The 21,284-nt window shown below is 40.8% G+C and overlaps 1 protein-coding gene across 4 annotated transcripts in view; it reads left to right on the plus strand.

Moving 5' to 3' along the window:
- The window catches only part of LOC140734764 (protein Wnt-7b), a 104,308-nt gene extending 93,411 nt beyond the window's left edge, over positions 1 to 10,897 (plus strand). For 3 of the 4 annotated variants that reach the window (XM_073059229.1, XM_073059228.1, XM_073059227.1), the window contains exon 4: positions 4,197 to 10,897. In XM_073059229.1, coding sequence (XP_072915330.1) covers positions 4,197 to 4,676 — 480 coding nt within the window. In that variant the 3' untranslated portion in view covers positions 4,677 to 10,897. The remainder of the gene's footprint in view (positions 1 to 4,196) is intronic. The other variant, XR_012100609.1, reaches the window with a different exon arrangement.
- Positions 10,898 to 21,284: the final 10,387 nt, after the last annotated feature.

A 21,284-nucleotide genomic window follows, 5' to 3' on the forward strand; every position in this document is an offset into this window, starting at 1 on the left:
AGGTTTCAATGAAATCCTCCCTCATTTTCCTAAACTCCAGTGAGTTCAGGCCCAGAGCCATCAAATGCTTCTCATATGTAAACCCTTTCATTTCTGGAATCATTCTCATGAACCTCCTCTGGACCCTCTCTGGTGCCAGCACATCTCATCTTGGATAAGGGATCACAATAGTCTAACTGTGTCTGATTAATGCCTCATAAAGCCCCAGCACTACGTCCTTGCTCTTATATTCTAGCTTGATGCTCAACCCAGTATGGGTGGAACTTGTGCAAGGAGCCAGTGGGATTCGAACCTGGGACGTCTCACCCTGAAGTTCAGGTGGAGATGCCACTACACCACCAGCACATAGATCTATGCTAGTATCTAACTGTAATACCATGGATTCTATGCTAGTTAAGCAGCTTCATATGCGGTACCTTGTCAAAGGCCTTCTGAAAATCAAAGTAAACAACATCCACTGACTCTCCTTTGTCTATCCTGCCTGTTATTTCTTCAAACAATTGCAACTGATTTTTCAGGCAAGATTTTCCCATGCTGACTTTGGCCAAGTTTGTTATGTGCCTCCAAATATCCTAATACCTTTATCCTTAATAATGGACTCCAACATCTTCCCAACCACTGAAGTCAGGCTAACAGGTCTATAATTTCCTTTCTTCTGCCTCCCTCCCTTCTTAAAGAATGGAGTGACATTTGCAATTTTCCAATCTTCCAAAACCATTCTAGACTCTAGTGATTCTTGAAAGATCATTACTAATGCCTCCACAATCTCTTCAGCTACCTCTATCAGACCCTGGGGTGGAGTCTATGTGGTCCAGGTGACTTGTCTATCTTCAGACCTTTCAGTTTTCCAGGCACCTTCTTCTTAGTAATAGCAACTACATTCACTTCTAACCCCGACACTCTCAAATTTCCTGCATAATGCTAGTGTTTTTCACAGTGAAGACTGGCCATAAATACTTCATAAGTTCCTCCGACATTTCTTTGTCCCCCATTACTACCTCTCCAGCTTCATTTTCCAGTTGTCCGATAACCACTCTTGTCTCTCTTTCACTCCTTTTAGATCTAACAAAAACATTCGGTATCCTCTTTTGTTGTATCAGCTAGATCAGCTTCATATTTCATCTTTTTCTCTCCTTATCCCTTTTTTTTTTGCTGCTTTCTGTTGGTTTTTAAAAACTTCCCACTAATTTTTGCTATATTATATGCCCTATCAACACACACAGATTAAATGGAAATAAATAAACAGTCAGCACTTCAAGCTCAGAACCTTTGTCATTTCCATAGATGCTGTCTGACCTGCTGATTTCCTCCAGCATTTTGTGTGTGTTGCTCTGGATCTACAGCATCCGTAAAGTCTCTTGTATTTATTGTATGCCCTTCTTTTCATTTTATGCTCTTTTGACTTCCCTTGTCAGCCACAGTTGCCTCATCCTCCCTTTAGAATAGTTCTTGATTGTGATGTATCTACCTTTCACCTTCCAAATTGCCCGCAGAAACTCCAGCCGTTCCTGTTCTGCCGTCATCCCTGCTAGTACACCCTTCCAATCAACTTCAGCCAGCTCTTCTCCCATGCTTCTAAAATTCCCTTTATTCCACTGTAAAACTGATACATCTGTCTTTATCTTCTCCTCTCAAATTGCAGGGTGAATTCTATCATATTATGATCACTATCTCCTAAGGGTTCCTTTACCTTAAGCTTACTAATCAAATCTGGTTTATTACACAACACTCAATTCAGAATTGCTTTTCCCCTAGTGGGCCCAATCATAAGCTGCTCTAAAAACCATCTTGTGGGTATTCTACAAATTCCTTCTCTTGGCATCCACTCAATTTTCACAATCTACCTGCATAATCAAATCCCTATTACTGATTCCGATATTATCATAACATTGCCCTTTTTACATGCCTTTTCTACCTCCCATTGTAATTTGCATCCCACATCTTGTCTACTGTTTGGAGGCCTGTTTATAACTCCCATTGGGATTTGTTTTTTTTTTACCCTTGCAGTTTCTCAAGGATTCTACATCTTCTGATCTTATGTCACCTCTTTCAAAGGATTTCATTACAGTTTTTTACCAACAGAGCTCCCCATCCCATTTGCCTGCTTGCCTGTCCATTTGATACAATGTGTATCCTTCAATGTTCAGCACCCAACTATGATTTTCTTTCAGCCCCAATGAAGTAATGCTCACAAGGTCATACCTGCCAATCTCTAACAGAGCTACAAGATCATCTACCTTATTCTGTATTCTGTGTGCATTGAAATACACCTTAATTCAATTTTGCCCCCATGTTACACCTAAATTTACCCCACACTGACTGTAATTTTACCCTATCATCTGCCTGTCCTTCCTCACAGTCTCACTACATACTGCATCCACTTGCATATTGGACTATAGACTCTATTTTTCAGTCTTATAACTTTTATATTCTGTGTTTTTTCACCTGATCGTCTTGTTTTTTTGTGGGGGGAGGGGATTTGGAGGTTGATGTGCCTGATCCCTTTTGTTCATCTTTTTTTTGTGCAGGAAGATGGATTTGGGGGTTGATGTGCCCGATCTGTTTCGTTTGTTATTTTTGTGCGGGAGGGGGGATTTGGGGTTGATGTGCCTGTTCTATTTTTATTCATGTTTTGGGGGGGGGGGTGTCGGTGATGAAGCTGCCTTTCTTTTCTTTCTTAGTTTCATACCTACCAGGAGAAATGAAGAACATTAGAGTTGTATACTTTGATAATAAATTAATCTTTGAACTGCCCCATCCTCAGCTCTATCAGTCTGCTTCCCACACCCCTGGCAAATTAGTTTAAACACTTCAACAGCTGTAGCAAACCTTCCTCTATGGATATTAGTCCCACTTGGGTTGAGGTTGTAACCCATCCTTTTTCTACAGGTCAGATCTTCTCCAGAAGAGATCCCAATGATCTAGAAATCTGAAACCCTGCCCCCGTCCCAATTCCTCAGCCACACATTCATCTGCTAAATCATCCTATTCTTACGCCGACAGGCGTGTGGAAAGGCAGCAGTCTAGAGATTACTACCCTCAGCTTTCTCCCTGTATTCTCTCTTCAGGACCTCTTCCCTTTCCCTACCTATGTCATTGATACCAATGTGTACCACAACCTCTGGCTGCTCACACTACCCCTTTAAAATGCTGTGGATCTGATCCGAGACATTCCTGACCCTGGCACCTGGAAGACAAAATACCATGCAGGTGTCTTTTTCACGTTTACTAAATCTTCTGTCTGCTCCCCTAACAATGGAATCACCTGTCAATACTGCAGTCCTCTTCTCCCTCCTTCCCTTCTGAACCACAGAGACAGATACAGTACCAGAAACCCAGTTGTTGCAAGCTTCTCCCTGGCAGGTTACTCCCACCCCACCAACGGTATCCAAAGCAGTATACTTATTATTGAGGGGAATGGCCATAGGGGTACTCTACACTGGCTGCCCATTCCCTTTCCCTCTCCTGACAGTTGCCCAGGTATCTGCTTCCTGCAACTTTAGGATGACTATCTCTTGGTAGCTTCTGTCTACCACCTCTTCATCGAGCTGCAGCCCCCTAGTTCCTTGACATTTTCTCTGAAGGACCTGTACTTCATGCAGATGTAGTTCTCAAGGGGACTGGAGGTCTCCCAGAGTTCCCACATCTCACACAAAGAACATACCACTAACCCTGGACCCATTCTCAGCACACTAACTAAAAGACAAAGAGGGGGAAAAAAACTTAATAGAAACTTACTTAGAGCCTCCGCCTGTCCTCACCCAAGCTTATTGAACTAAAGCTCTCCACTCCTACACTGACTGTCTCCAACACTAGCCATTCCAACAATGTCCACTCTGCTTACACGTCCCTGCTTTTTATTGGCTGAAATAAAACTCACTCCCAACGAAGCTCACTTTTCAAATTGCTCCTACCTTGCAATACTGTCTTCCTCTTAATTGCTACTTCAAGTTATGACTCACTCCCAAGTCCCCACTTATTGTTCTCACTTATTTTGACAGATGTGTCACTTTTCTATAACACTAAAAGCAAACAATATGATACAGGTGTTTCCTCTTCAGTGAAGAATAGTTACCCATTTGCAATCCCTCCAAATTAGCTTCAATCTGAAAGAGCCCAAAACCAAGGTTATGTCTTTGAACAGGGACAAAATGCAATGAATTCATCCCTAATAGTTGTTATTCTTTGACTAATAGATTCTGGAAGAAAGAATGAAGTTGGAATGCAAGTGTCATGGTGTCTCTGGCTCATGTACAACCAAGACATGTTGGACAACTCTTCCCAAATTCCGAGAAATCGGATATGTCTTGAAAGAAAAGTACGGTGAGGCTGTTCATGTCGAAGCAGTAAGGGCCAGCAGGTTACGCCAGCCCACCTTTCTTAAAATCAAGAAGCCCAGGACCTATCGAAAGCCAATGGACACAGATCTAGTTTATATAGAGCGATCACCAAACTACTGTGAGGAGGACAGTACAACAGGGAGCGTGGGCACCCAGGGACGGTTATGTAATCGCACCTCCCATCACGCGGATGGCTGTGATCTGATGTGCTGCGGCCGAGGTTACAACACCCACCAGTATACCAAAGTGTGGCAATGCAACTGCAAGTTCCACTGGTGCTGCTTCGTTAAGTGCAACACGTGCAGCGAGAGGACTGAAGTCTTCACCTGTAAGTGAGACAGCTACCCCAACAGGAAAACAGACACTCTAAAACTCGGGGTGGAGGATCACAACAAAAGCAAAATGAGAAGGCAGAAACAAGGAGCCAACAAAAAAAAAAATGGAGTGGCATTGAAAATCAACTCACTGCAGCATCAATTTGCACATCTACTTCCAAAAACCCACTCTTTGCTTGAAACATGTTGCAAGTCACTTGGCTACGTTTCTATAATAAAACAAGAGTTGGTTGCAATTTGATATACCTGGTGCCAGTGCAAGTCCATTCTTATGGGCAGTATTATTATTGAATTCGGTGTGGCAAGTCGTGAGTAAACCAGCTACAACTCCCAGAATGCCATGTGCTTGACTATATCACCTCACTTTCACAATCTCCACAAGAAACTCTGCTCAGTCATAACACTATCCTCACACTGTGAGAAAACATCAACAATATTTCTCCACACACAAAACAAGAACAGCCTGAGGTACAAAGTGGGCACTAAAGGAATCATCGTGTTCAGTGCTTTTAAGGACTGGAAATGACTTCGCTGTATCACCCCAGATGTGATGGCAGAGATCCAGAGTAGAGGAGAAGGATGGGAAGACCCATCTGTTATGTTGTTTGAAACTGACTAAATGCGTATCTTGTCCAGTCTCACTGGAACTATTTGGATAGTTTAAAAAAAAGTTTATTTATGTTCTAGAATGAACAAATCTAAGCACTAACAGGTAGTAATATTGTAATTTTTTAAAAATGTAAACCTGTTAGATTCGTTCCTGACTTATAATGCATTAATTTGGATATTTCTCCAAATGTTTCTCAGACACTAATCTGCTTATACATTGATAGTTTAACAGAAAGTGTGACTAGAATGATACAGAGGGATACATAAACAGTTTAAATTCTAAAATTTACATCAAGCTATTCATTGTTTTGAATACTCTTTAAAAATATTAATTTATTTTGAAAGGAAGTTCCTGAATGCTGGGACAAAGGGACATAAAATGCTACAGGTATGGCTGACAATAAATATTAATAAAAAAGTAATGTGTTTATGGTTAAGGAAATGTTATGACCCGGAACAATACATTGGTACTTAATTTGATTTGTATTTCTTCTCCAGTTGTCTTGTGTCATCTTGCATTTGCAGAATGGGGCATACTAGAAATGGTGATTTTGACTGAAATTGTGCCCTGTTGGATTTTGCAATATAATATTATATTTTACTAAATATCAGTAATGCAATTTGGTTGGTCTATATGTAGCTTTGTATACTTGTGCATTAAGTTAAATGTTATGCTTTGAGACTTCCAGTAGCTGTTTGCTTTTTATATCTGCAGTGAAAGATGTGTCACTTTGTGTACCTGTCAACTGAGATCCATCATTGGGGCAAACAGTTCTGCATATCTTTTCAAAATATATATTATACGGAGAATTTTTAATTTTGATGAGATACATTTCCTTCCCTCTGTCAAGGTAATTGTCGGAGTTTCTTCTACTGCCTTGCCTCTGCTCAGGCTGGAAGATGGGCTTCCGGGTCTGCCCAGGGGAAGGCTTGCACCATGGAGGCAGTAGGATAGAACCCATTGGTTTGTCCACCCAAGTACACGGAGCAATGAAAATGTCACAACCCTGGCTGAGAAACTGCTCAAAGGAGTTTGGATGTCAGATTAAAGCTGTTAATTGAACACATCCCTCTGGGAAATCAACTACCCTGCAGCAATGCTCCCTTCTACACATAATAGAAGGCTCGAGGGATGAAAATTAGGTGACGCACAATTGTCATCATGAAAGATTTGCCAACAGTTTCTTCCCTTAATGTTTCCACATTGGAATAATTTCATGAAAACCAAGTGTTAGGATTGGGCAACCTTGATTTTCAAAATAACTGTCCTCCGTTTACACGATTTCCTCTATTTTGAAACTTTCTTTCATACTGCAGTTTGTAACCTGTTCCTGACTTCAGTAGCAGAACAATTCACTTCAGTGTCATCCAATGCCAGATAAAAAGACAGCTTCTAACATGATTTTGCAATGAGCCCATACAAGTGGGGTACAAAGCTGGTGCTACCTTTCAGTCAGGTGATCGAAACATCAACGTCAACATAACAGACCCTTTAATCTGTGCCTTCCATTGTGATTTTAGCACATTGTCCTCCTTGCTTATTTGCCATCACCAACAACAGTCCGATGGCCATAACTGAAATCCACCCAGTCCTGTGTGATCCACTCAATCTTTGTGCAATTAGTGCCTGTGTATTAACTATTTGGAAGTGTTGTCAACATCCAAACAGTCCTATCGCAGCATACCCCATGATCAATGGAAGAAAAAGATTGGAATACACAGTTCAGTTGGCTGGAGTAATGCTGATTCAAAATGATTGAACAACTTCACATCCACACATAAGCACTTCCTTTACAATATCATCCTATACCACTCCTTTTAATAATGAAAGCTTTACTTCTCTGCTTCTTGTCAATTATTGACAATTATCGCCAGTACAACATTCAAATCAGAACAGACACAGCTAACACACCCATCCTTAGATACACAGCCTAAAGCATTAAATCAGGCTGAAGCTCAGACTCAGACAAAATGAGAATGTGTCATATTTCATATTTGTTAAATGTATTGGTTAAGATCAGAAAGTTGAAACAAACTATGTTTGAACAGAACATGAAAAAAGAGATAGATATCAGTTTAACTTAAGATTAATCTTTAACATAAATCCATATCTAGCTCACTCCTCTGCATACTATGCAATTATTATGAATTTCTAAATACTTGGCCAATGTGTACTCATTCTCTTCTCTTCAGAGACTTCCCTTGAGTTTATCCTGATTCAGTCAATGGAGAGGAGGTTGACTTAGACAGAGAAACCTCCAAGGTTTGAACTGTTCTGACTCAAATACTTTTCAGGGTGTTATGTACCCCGTAACTGGGTGTCAGACCAGCAGAGAAAGAAGAATCTGTTGGAGTCTGGTGGTACCAAAACTAAAGGTGTTTATTAGTAAACTACACAATACAATATCAAAAATACAAATATACATATAAAACAAGTTAGCAGTAATAAACCTAAAAGTGTAGGAATAATAATAAGCAATAATAAACAAGCTCTATCGATGTCTAGGGGTAAATGAATTGTCATAGGAAAGTATAGAGTTCAGTTCATAAATGCTGAGGTAGTTATGGTTGTTGTGTTGAAATCGTTGGAGAGAGAGAGAGAGAGAGAGATGCAACAGCTGCGGCAGGCAAACCTTTTTGTGGCTTTCTTAATCCGTCATATCGTTGTGGTCATTCAGTTATGACCCCTCTGGTCTTCAGCTAGACCGTTCTTCTGTGGTGGACTCGTCACTCTGGCATGAGTGGACACACACACAAGTCCCCACCGGCCCTGCTGTAACACTGTGAGCTTTACTGACCGATCTCCTGGTTCGGTCTCCGAAGCCCCCACCTTTCTGTGGGTTCCCAACATTCAATCAGTGTCCACTGGTGTGTCTGAAGGATGTCTCTCCAGACCTGTCTTTTATCCCCACTCACGGGGTCTCAGCTATCCATCATCTCTGAATGACCGTGTCCATCAAATCAGGCCACTTCTGCTATCTCCTGAGGAATGTTAATGAGCAAAGTAAAGTCCTTGTAGTGGAAGGTAAATAATCCAGGAAGAGTCAAAATACAGTAAATCAGCAGTCTCTCTCCCCCTCTTATCTGTAGCAGATGTTCTTGTCTGGGCTTTATCTCTCTCTCTCATGAGCAGCATAGCAACAGTAATAGTTCGTGGTTCTCGGGGGGGGGGGGGGCAATGGTTAACTATGCACCCCATTTCCATCAGGTCTGTCCATCACTCATAACAAGGGGATGAGCAAGAAGAATCAATAACACTTAAATATTAATGTCCAGAATATATCCAATAACCATTTACATCCAAAATACATTTCAATTGCTAGATTACATATATTTTAACAAGGAAGAAGGAACAAATCTCTCTATTTACATCCAAAAAGACCTCAAATGACCCATAACACTAGTGGTGCACTTACAATGGGAGAGGGATGTCCATGTAATATTGAACCTAAATGTTAATTGGGATTGTCAGACTCTGTGTCAGAATACCAATGTGGTTACTCATCATGATTTCAACATAATCTTGAAATTTATTTTAATTTCCCTTACTGCATCCTTTCAGTTGACAATCACGATTACTTTAATATAATTTGGAAAAGGAAAGATAATCCTACTTGTATTTTAGGAACATTTAGTAGATCCTTACTGACCACATTGGTGCTGTTTGCACACCCTCTTGCATCCATCCTCTGGCAAAAAAAAACCCCAAAGCATAAGATACTGGTGGAATTACAAGTACTTTTATGGAATATCGGTCAATTGTTTGAAGGTCTCAAGCTGCGGTCCTTATGACAACAGATACCCTTTTGAAACAGATGCTGCAAAGACACTGAAATATGTTGGGTTCAGGACAAAACACAACCTGATGGCATGAACATCGATTTCTGGTCATTCCCCTCCCCCCTTCCGTTTTCTTCAATTCCCCACTCCAGCTTTTCACCTCTTCTTCTCACCTCCTGTCACCTCTCCCTGGAGCCCTTCATCCTTCCAATTCTCCTATGATCCACTCTCCTCTCCTAGCAGATTCCTTCTTTTCCAGTCATCTGCCTTTTCCAACTAACACCTCCCAGGTTCTCATTTCATTTCCACCCCCCCAGCTCCGCAATCTACCTGGCTTCACCTACCACTTTCTAGCTTGTCCTCATTCTCCTCCGCCCACCTTTTTATTCTGGCATCGTCTCCACCCACCTCCCTTCCTTTCCAGTCTTGATGCAGGGTCTCGGCCCAAAACGTTGACTGCTTATTCGTTTCCATAGATGCTGCCTAATCTGCTGAGCTCCTTCGGCATTTTGTGTGTATAACTCTTCTTGGCTGGTTTTAAATATTTGAACAAATTAGCAACACTATACTCTAGTTTTATATGATAGTCTCTGTTAGTGAGAATACTGTTGAACTCTCAGTTCATACAAACTTCTACAAGGGCGCTTACTTACAGAAATCTACATTTTTCCAGTAAAAATTATTGGAACAACATCTTGCATCTTTTTAACATTCTAACACTTAGGGACCAAACTGAAGAAAAGTGGAAAATGTACCATGGAAATGCAACACACATTTAATCCACACTCACTTGACCTGGTGCAGGATTCAAAAAAACACATGCTGCATCTCATTATGGTGACCAGTCGGTGTTAACTACATAGCTTCCTGTCTCAGTTAACCTCCACTGCGCCCAATTCTGTGAGTTAGCATCCATTGAGGCAAGCTAATGCTAACTAAAACCAGCCTCCATCGCTTAAACGGATGGGACTTCGGGGCTGGGAGGGTGGTGGGGGAATCACACAACATCTTTCAGGAGTTTTGACGAAGATCTGTCTAGTCATAGATAGGAGAGAACACCGTGGTTTTTTCCTAACATGACCAGAGCCGTGGGCAGCCTCCTATTGAAGATAGGGCACTCCAAACTGGAACCCTTAGAGTAAAATGCAAAACTCATCTAACCAGTTTAATTTTTTCTGGTAACATTGTGATAGGTTCCTTTTGGATATCTTGAAGAAAAGATGCACTTCTATTAATGACTGGCAGGTTTAACTTTACACATTTATTTTTAATGATGTTATAGTTCAGTACCACATATAGACCAACCAAGGGAGACTCAAGTGTTCTGCTAACCCAGAGCAGATTGTTTAACCAGCAACACTTTTGGTGATATGTAACCCTAATTTTTGCTCTTCAACAAAGCAATTTCAACAATTTCCTCTTTTTCAAAGCCCTTCTAAGTATATATTTTCATAGCGGATCTTTCTCTATTTGACATTTTTATGAATTTGCAAGTGTGATGTACCTTTTTGTAACTTTTTAAAATTGTTGTTCCCATTTTTGCAGGTACTCTTTAGTTTTGCTCGAAAATGAAGTCATGTCACGTGGCCCTTCATAAGCAATGAATGGCAGACGACACTGCCACATTCAACTGGTTTATGCTTTCACTACTTTTCCTGTATCTGAAAGGCATAACAGGGAACTATTGGAGCAGAAATAAGATGTGTTTTGTTAGTTGTCTGAAGCCCTGAGGACTGGACCTGGATAACTCCTGATACTGTAGACTGGATCGACAGAAAATAAGTCGTTTCTTTCTGACAAACATTTCGCCATTAAAATAATGAGATATAAAAACAGGATTTGCTGTGTGGGTACTTTTCTGTTAGGCTGGTATTGTCAATGTGTCAGAATCATTAGCTCATTGGCATATATTCTGCAAGCTAATGCTTCTGATCTAATTCACTGCAGGGACAACATGCCTGCTACTAAATAAAACCCAGACTGAACAGAGAGGGGGAGAAAGTGCTGTGTGACAGGACCACTTCACTCTGCAGCCAGACGGCCTTTCAAACCTTCATGTCCTATTAACTCTTGCCTGCTTACCTTTCTATTCAACTGTTGCCATATTATTCATGATCCCATGTTCATCATGTGCCACAAATACAGTATATACTGGTCCTCTACAGACATACCTGTAGAGCAACTATGAAAACACGAGTTTGTGGAGCAATTTCCTCTTGTGTATCTTTGAAAAGAGGAGCAATTGTTAGCCCTGACTGAAATAACCAAGGAATGTGAAGATTTCTCATCAGACACAGATTGCATGTAGAACTTGCTTAGTGATAGCATGACTCATAGAAAGTGTACACATTGGTTTTCAAAGTTATGAAATCATTTAATTCATACGAGGATTCTCATTCTACAACCAAAGTGCTCCTTTCTTGGTTTAGTTTCAGATTTATACTGAAAAGTTATGATTAACTTGAAATCAAACCGGGGAAGGGGTCAGCAGGGTTACGGTTGGAAATCCACCCTCTTAATCCATAGAGGTATTAAGGACACATGCATTTGCTTGTACATGTATAATGCATGTATGTGTGAAGTGCCCACCAAATGTGATCTTTCTAAATTCATGTAAACTATATTACTGACACTGGAAAACATATTAAATAGATACGGCTTGTTTGAAGAAAATGTCAGTATTTCAAGACAGCAGTCTCTCATCGTTCAGTTCTGTGGAAATGCCATTGACCTGGAAAGTTAACAGATATGCTAAGCATTTCCAGCATTTTCTGTTCTTATTTCAGATTTCTAGCATCTTAATATTTGGGATACCCGGATCAGATTGAGACCATGTGATTGGCAATCTCTGTTGGTTCCTTTTTCCTTGGCCAAACTTGGAAGCTTCTCCACATTCAAAGTGTGGATAATTTTAAAGCTCATCTTTTTACAGTATCACATTAAAATATTTCATGCAATTAATTGTTTTGAAGTGCAGTGTTCATTTCTGACACCTTTTCACTAAAAAAAAGCCTCATCAACTGACCCTACCTTCCATGAAGAATGCCATGTGGAATATTACGCCCGATATCACCGTCTACCGCTCTAACACTTTCTTCTCCTTTCAAGCATCTCATCTTGCTTCACTCCTCTTGCATCTTGATAAACATCCTGATTCTCTATCAGCCACCACATATCATAAACTTTTTCTAATTGAGATACCATCACCAGTTTCCTCCCTCTGCATCCGAATAGTTCCTTATCTTAGTTGATTGCAAGTTCTATTCTAACTTACCCTGCTCTTTCCTGATTTCAATGCCTCCTTATTCAAAGACAGGCCTTGGACTTGTCACTCCAGTACTTTCATTAACCTCACTACCCCTATTGTCACCATCACAGGAAAGGCTGCCCCTTTTTATTTTCTAGTATTGTTTCCACTCTGCCTCCCAAACCTTGTGTTGCTAGTATGTAGAAAAACCTTTCAAGATTTTCAAAATCTAAACTCCCTCACTTTTGGCCTCCATTTGCAATGACCTTTTACCATGCTCATCCATTAATTATATTGAAATTTCAAAGGAAATCTCAAAATCAAATAAAGACATACACTCAGTGGCCATTTCATTAGGTATACCTATACACCTCTTTAATGCAAACATCTAATCAGCCAATCATGTGGCAGCGACCCAATACATAAAATCATGCAGACATGGTCAATACGTTCAGTTGTTATTCAGACCAAATAGCAGAATGAGGAAGAAATGTGATCTAGTTGACTTTGAGCATGTAATGATAGCTGGTGCTAGACGATGCAGAAGACAATGGCGGTATGCCTGATGTTGTAGTGTGAGAAGGAAGAGAAGTGGATGCAGTTACTGTTACAAGAGAGAAGCTAAAAAAGTTCAAAGACCTAAAGGTACGTAAGTCACCTGGACCAGATGAACTGCACCCTAGGTTTCTGAAAGAGGTAGCGTTAGAGATTGTGGTGGCATTAGAAATGAACTTTCAAAAAAATTGGAGTCTGGCATGGTGCCAGAGGACTGGAAAATTGCAAATGTCACTCCACTCTTTAAAAAAGGAGGAAGGTAGCAGAAAGGAAATTATAGACCAGTTAGCCTGACCTCAGTGAATGGGAAGATGTTAGAGTCAATTGTTAAGGATGAGGTGATGGAGTTCTTGGTGACACAGGACAAGGTAGTACAAAGTCAGCATGGTTTCCTTCAGGGAAAATCTTACTTGTCAAACCTGTTGGAATTCTTTGAGGAGATTACAAGTAGAATAGATAAAGGGGATGCAGTGGAAGTTGTATATTTGGACTTTCAGAAGGCCTTTGACAAGGTGCCACACACAAGGCTGCTTACCAGGTTAAGAGCCCGTGGTATTACCGGAAAGTTACAAAATGGTTTGTGCATTGGCTGATTGTTAGGAGGAAGCAAGTGGGAATAAAAGGATCCTTTTCTGGTTGATTGCCAGTGACTAGTGGTGCTCCACAGGGGTCAGTGTTGGGACCACTTTTTATATATAAATGATTTAGATGATGGAATAGATGGCTTTGTTGCCAAGTTTGATATGAAGATTGGTGGAGTAGCAGGTAGTGTTGAGGAAACAGGTGGGATGCAGAAGGATATAGACAGATTAGGTGAATGGGCAGGTAAGTGGCAAATGAAATACAAAGTTGGAAAATAGATGGTCATGCACTTTGGTAGTAGAAAATTCCAAAACTCTGAGAGGCAAAGGGACTTGGGAGGCCTTGTGCAGAACACTCTAAAGGTTAACTTGCTGGTGGAGGGCAAATGTTGTGATAGCATTCATTTCAAGAGGTCTAGAATACAAGAGCAAGGATGTGATGCTGAGGCTTTATAAGGCACTGGTGAGGCCTCACCTTGAGTATTGTGAACAGTTTTTGGCCCCTCATCTTGGAAAACATGCACTGGCATTGGAGAGGGTCTAGACGAGGTTCACAAGGATGATTCCGGGAATGAAAGGGTTATAATACGAAGAATGTTTGATGGCTCTGGGTCTGTACTCACTGGAATTCAGAAGGATGAGGGGGGATCTTATCGAAACCTTTCGAATGTTGAAAGGCCAAGACAGGTTAGATGTGGAAAGGATGTTTCCCATGGTGGGGGAGTCTAGTACAAAAGGGCACAGCCTCAGGATAGAGGGGCCCCTTTCAAAATAGAGATGCAAAGAAATTTCTTTAACCAAAGGGTGGTGAATTTGTGGAATTTGTTGCCACATGCAGCTATGGAAGCCAGGTCATTGGGTATATTTAAGCCAGAGATTGATAGGTTCTTGATTGGACATTGCACAAAAGATTCCGAGGAGAAGGCCGGGAACTGGGGTTGAGGAGGGAATAAAAAAGGATCAGCCATGATTGAATGGCGGAGCAGACTCAATGGGCCAGTTGACCTAATTCTGCTCCTATGTCTTATGGTCTGGATATCCCAGAAACTGCTGATCTCCTGGGATATTGATGAACAAATCTCTAGAGACTGGTGCAAAAAATCAAAAACACATCCAGTGAGCGGCAGTTCTATGGGCAAAAATGCCTCATTAATGACAGTGGTCAGAGGAGGATGGTGACAGTAACTCAAATAACCACACATTACAACAGTGGTGTATGAAGGGAATCTCTGAACACTCTACATGTCAAACCTTGAAGTGGATGGGCTACAGCAGCAAAATACCATGAACATACACACGATGATCACTGAGTGTAATTGAAAAGACTATAAAGTGGTTGTTGAGCTGGTCAACTGATTAAAAACTAATGTCACTTAGATAAGGAAATTTGCTGTCTTTGCCCGGTTTGGTCTAGACGTGATTATCGTCCTATGTCAATATGGTTAACTCTTAAACAGAAAACACTGGATATAGTCATCAGGCCAGGCTGTATCTGTGGGAAAAGAAACAGCTCTAATGGCACAAATCGATGAAGAATCTTAGATATATTTTTTTTACATTTGCAGTTCTCTTTGGATTTCGTTATATGGTTGTCCTTAAGTAGCCAAGGAAGGAACTGCTCAATTAAACAGTTTCGAGGCATCCTCCAGCATCTTTTCTGGATAACTAATGCTGGGTAATAGATGCCAGTCTTGCCAACCATACTCCCAGGCCCAGGTAGGAACAAAATTAAAGTTTGCAGATTAGGAAAAGGCCACTGGAAAGGATAAAGGATAAATCTTAGTATCCCCTGGAACACTTAGCAGAGGACAAGAAAATGTCTTAATAACTAAAACACTGAAAGGCTAAGTCCTCCATCGTTTTACCGTCAAGAGGGTCAAAAGAATGTTTTTTTGAAGTGATTACATCATCATCTCATGGTCCTTCTGTCCATCATGAGACTGCTATTTCAATACCACCCTGAATCCTTCTGAGAATGAAGTCAATGTCTCATCTGAGCAGCTGGAGATGCAAATTCCAGTCACTGAACCAGCGATACAGGTTCAACTCGAATGTAGATCGAGGGGCTTACAACCCCAGACTGCATGTCAGCTTAACTCATGAATTTAATAATCATGTAAAATTAATGTTAAAGCAGATGAGCCTCATGAAATATTTTAGCTACGGTTTTTAAAAAGTACAAAACAATGAACTTCTGAACTTATAAAAGGATTACACCAATTTACTCAGCTGCATTTTAAAACATTGATCTGTGTTGAATGAGAAGTTAGTCACATACCATGGCATTGATATAATGTCAAACCATAGGAAATGAAAGAAGGACTTTCAGCCTTTTGAGGCAGTTCCAACGTTCAATAAGATAGACTTTTATCTCAGCACACCTCAATTATCTGAAAATATTCAGCAAATGAGCCTTCACAACCCTCATGACAGAGAATTTGAAATACTTCGTACTCTCTGGGTGGAAAACATTCTCCTTTTTTTTGTCCTGAATGGCCAATCACTTATTCTGAGACTGTATCCCCAGTTTCTGGACATTCAGCCAGGCGAAATACCATCTATCATCTGCCCTGTCAAGGCCTGTGTGAACTTTGAATGTTTTAATGAGATCTCTCCTTCTAAACTCCACACAGTATGGATCCAGTATACTTAATCTTTCCTCATTGGACTATCTCCATTTCTTAATCTCGGGAATCAGTTTGATGAACTTTTGTTGCACACCATCTAACGAAAGTATAGAACTTCCTCAAGTAGAAAGAAAAGCCTTGTACAAAATATTTCAGACCCAGCACCAACCAGACCAATATAATTACACCTTCATCACTGAACACAAATTTTCTTACAACGAAGGTGAACATACCTGTTTCCCTTCCTAATTACTTGCTGCACACATATAACAACTTTTGATGATGTCAACACCAACGATATTTTGATCTTTCACCATATAAGGACCCTTCTACTTTGTTATTTCTTTTGCAAAACTGAATGATCTCTCAATAGTCAACATTATATTTCATTTATCCTAACTTCCCCCATTCACATGCCTCTCTGCACACTTCTGATGCCTATTAGAACCCTTCTCACAACATACACTGTAACTTACTTTTGTATCATCAGCAGATGTGGATGTATCACACTTGGTTCACTCATCAGAACCATGATATGGCCTCTTGAAAATGAACTACTTACCCCACTGTTTTCAGTCCATTAACCAATCCACGTTAGTATATTGACCTCAGTTCCAAGTGCTCCAATTCTCTTTAACAACTACTGTGATTCTGGCTTAGTTGTATCCCCATTAACACAGCCTGATCTGTGCTGAGCACGTCCTGATGATCTGCATTTCAGCACTTTAATGTTCCACTGCTGTGATCTCACTTTCTAATTTCTCTCATTGTATAACTGTTATTTCCCTTCATTCAGACTCCCACTCTTAAACTACCCCCATTAACACATAGACTTAAAGGACCTCATTTACACCTCGGTCCCAAGGTAACCCTGCCATCCTTTTATCAAAGGCATTTCCTTTGCAAACCAAATCTTCCACATCCAGCATATTTTCTATCTTCCTTGGTTCTGTTGAAGGATCTGGAAGGTTAACTCCGTATCTTTTGCCACATCTGCTGAGGGTTTCCTGCATTTTCTTTGTAATATTCCATCAGTGTCTTTGTATCCTCCTTGAAAAGACTTTCCTACCTATTATATATCCTACCTATCTTATAGATTGTAAATAAATGAGGCCCCAGCACTGATCCTTGTAGCATCCTGCTGTCCCAACTGATCACCCTTTATTCCAACTTCCGTTTTCTGCCAGCTAGCCAAAACACATTTTAATATTCTAATTATGAGATTCCAACATCATTGATTGAACTTTTCAATTAAAGTTAATGATGTTAACATGTTGGGTTCTTAAGTCACTTCCAATGCGGTACATATGAAATGACCGAATACTGTTGTATTTTTGCTTATGTTTGTGTGGAAATGAGCGTAACTCATCGAAGTATATTAAGTGCGTGGAGCATTGTGATTCCAATGGTGCTTATCACCTCCTTGCTATTTTAGGAAAGTTTACCACGGTGGGAAGGGATTCCTTACAATTTAGTGTCTTGTGCCATTGTTCCATTTTATTAGGTGGCTCCATATTATGTAAGCAGGAAAGTATATTTTAATTTCTGTAATTTTAAGGAGTGCACTAAAGTAAGCATCAAGCCCAAGCTATAATCCATCATAATCATCATTAAATTATTGTGTCATAAAGTTAGGCTGTACTACAGTGCTGCTTTAAATTTGAAAATTTAATTATGCTGTGATTTATATAGCTGTGTGTTCAATTGTGAAGCATATGCAGAAGATCTTAGAAAGGCCCATATTAATTGTACAATACCTTGAGCATGACTCCAGTTCCTTTCCTGGAGTGGCACATGTTGGAATATTCCATCAGGCTTCTTCCATATCTGTTACAACATCTTGCAGTTGGTGTACATTATAATGATCTTTCTCCATTTTCTGCCATGTATCCTGTAATGTTCAGCAGGGAGTGTCGAGACACAAAAGAGAACAGCTCTCCCGCTACTCAACTAACACAAAGCTTCCCGCTGATGGCCAACAAACATGGAGCTTGAAACCTGCAAATCACTGTTAAAAGGACAGATACTCAAAGTTTAAAGTGACAGCTGACTAGCATTGCAATTGGATTTTGACCTACAGATTCTCAGGAAAGCTTCAATGTGTATGAAAATAGACACGATCCTTTTTAAAATTAATGTGATAATTTTTGCCTGTTCTACTTGGCTTTCAGTGGCTATGTGCACGAAGGTCAGCCATCAGCAATTAATCAGTGTTTATCATGGACTGAATGAGAGTTGCAGCTGCCGCCTTCTGGCGCTTTTCCATGCAATCGTAGCAGCTAAAAACTACACATTCACTTTCTTCTCACACCATTGTCCAAAGACCCAAACTATCCTTGCAGGTGAGACTTGAAATCACACGTCGTGCTCCACTCTAATTTATTGCAATTGTTGCTCCAGGTGCAGTTCTACTGTCAACAATACTTAGCATTCGCAGTTCCCTGTTACACTCAAACCACAAGTCCTTGAGAACTCTTACTGCATCTCCCAGTGTCAGTATTCACAGGGACACAGGAAACCACTCAACCAGCAGACCAGGATAATGTGCAAATCTCAAGAAAATTAAAGGAAAAAATAGGAACACCAACGAACAAACAACTTCCAGTTCTTATTAACAGGAGATCCTGCAGATGCTGCAAACCTTGAGCCACACAAAATGCTGGAGGAACTCAGCAGGTCAGGCAGCATCCATATCCATGGAGAGGAACAAACAATCAACGTTTTGGGCTGAGACCCTTCATCAGGACTGGAAAGGGAGTGGGAAGAGGCCAGGATAAGAAGGTGGGGGAAAGGAAGGTGCACAAGCTGGCAGCCAAAGGGTGAAACCAGGTGGGGGGAGAAGGGTGAAATGAGAAGCTGGGAGCTGATAGGTGGAAGAGCTGAAGAAGGAATCTAATAGGAGAGTACTGCGGCCTATGGGAGAAAGGTAAGGAGGAGGAGCCAGAGGTTGGAGATGGACGGGTGAGGAGAAGAGAAAGGGTGAGAAGAGAACTAGAATGGGGAAATGGAAGAAGAGAGAAGTGGGAGGAGGGAAAATTATCAGAGGTTATAGAATTTGATATTCATGCCATCAGGTTGGAGGCTACCCATACAGAATATGAGGTGTTCAACTTCAGCATAGCCTCATGGTGGCAATGGAGGAGGCTATGGATTGGCATGTCAGAATGGAAATGGCAAGTCATATTGAAATGGATTGCCAACGGGAAATTCCACCTCCAGTGGCGGATGAAACAAAGGTGCTTGACAAAGCAATTCCCAATCTACATTGGGTCCTAGTAATATAGAGGAGGCTGTACCAGGATCACTGAATATAGCAGATGACTCTAATGGTCTTGCAGGTGAAATGTTGCCTCAACTGGAAGGATTTGTTTGGGGCCCTGAATGGTGGTGAGGGAGAAGGTGTAGGGGTAGGTGTAACCCTTGACCTGCTTACAGGGGAAAGTGCTGGAAAGGCGATCAGTGGGGAGGGATGAGTGGACCGGGGATATTGCTATTCTCTTTTCTCATTTCTTCCATTTCTTTAAAATCCTTCTTAATTGTCACAGTTTGGACTCAACTTTTCTGGCACCAAGCTCAGGACTGACATTTTACTCATTACCTAAAACAATAAATCTGAAATCAGTCTTCCATGAGAAAAATGTACCAAATTGTTATGAGGAAACATAAAAGAGAATACAAATTGCCAATAAAACCCACAACTGAAACAAATCACACAAATATTTTTCAACTGCTTCTTGGAAAACTTGCTTTTCTAAAGTAAAGGAATTCAAAACAATTGAAGGATACATATATTTTTCAAAATAATACAATTAAATGTTCCTAGGAAACCTTCTGTGTCATTTTCCAAAATTTTTGATCTACAGCAGATATCCTTCCCACAACTTTCGGTCAATCAAACTCAGCACAGTAGGAGATGCCAGCAAGCTGCATCTCATGTGAGCACAGGGCAAAGAATGTCCCAACACGCAGGCTGAGCAGAATACATTTCATTCCTTAGGCTATAGTCATATTTGTAGTTTTCTTTGCTGTTTAAACATTTAGTAATGCTTTTCAGTCAGTACTAGAAAAGCTAAAAACTGCAACTCCAGAATGTATGCTCATTCAATAGATGCCACCTCAGCTGCTGAATGATACCAGTGATTTTCATTATAACCATGATTATTTTTGTGGGATAACATACTAAACAATTGCACTTTTCTGGTATATAATAACTGCTGGTTCCTAAGGTTGTCATAGCTGGGGGTGGTAGAGGGGATAAGCTCCCACTACCTATAATGTGCCTCAACTGGCGTCCATCTCTAACAGCCTCTGACAACCAAGTCCAACTCTCGACCTTCACATGTGGCTTAGCTACTTGGCCCGGTGGAACTGTTTCTACTGACAAGAGAAGGGGCAAAGGTGGACCACTGGCGCATCAAAACAAGTTGCTTTGGGCAGCTGGGGCTCGTCCGCCTTGGATGGCAGCCCACCTAGGAGGAGGAAAACTCTGATCTTATACCTACTAATAACTACTGGAGGGGGGGTGGAGAGATTGAGTCAGAGAAAGAGAGATAGATTGAGACAGGGGGTGCGGAAAGAGAGAGCAGGCAGAGGTTCCGGGGGGGGGGGGGGGAGAGGGAGGGAGAGGTTATAGGTGATTCAGTCTTTGCCTCACCTTAGCTTGTGAAGTTATTGATGAAGATCAGATAATGGTGTCACTGCTAAAACACGCATGGAAGGAGTAGGTCACAGATAAATAACTCCGTTAGTTTAAGCATGCTGTGTGAATGGTGGAAGGTGTTGAGCAGCTTGCAGAGAATTCCCATGTTGTGCAGAGGGCCCCTCAATGTATGGAATAAGCAGAAAGACAGCAAAATAGCACAAAAGCTTGTCGATATGGAAGAAAGGCTCAGGTGAATGGAGGAGAACTGGCCAAATGGAATACAATGTGGAAACCTGAGAAGCCATGCACTTTCATTAAAAAAGGATGATATATTTTTAAATGGTGTGATATTGAGAAGTGTTTATGTCCAGAAATTGTTTTATGGACACATCAAAGAAAGTTGACATGCAGATTCAACAAGCAAAAGAACGGCGATGATACATTGACCAAAAGGATTTTGAGTGCAAGATACCAAATGTAATTCACAAAGGGCCCTGTTGGACGTCTCATGGTAAACTGTGTACAGTTCTGTCCTCCTTACCTAAGTGAGGATATATCGTGATGGAGG

The sequence above is a fragment of the Hemitrygon akajei genome, chromosome 10, assembly GCF_048418815.1.
Source record: "Hemitrygon akajei chromosome 10, sHemAka1.3, whole genome shotgun sequence".
NCBI lineage: Eukaryota > Metazoa > Chordata > Chondrichthyes > Myliobatiformes > Dasyatidae > Hemitrygon > Hemitrygon akajei.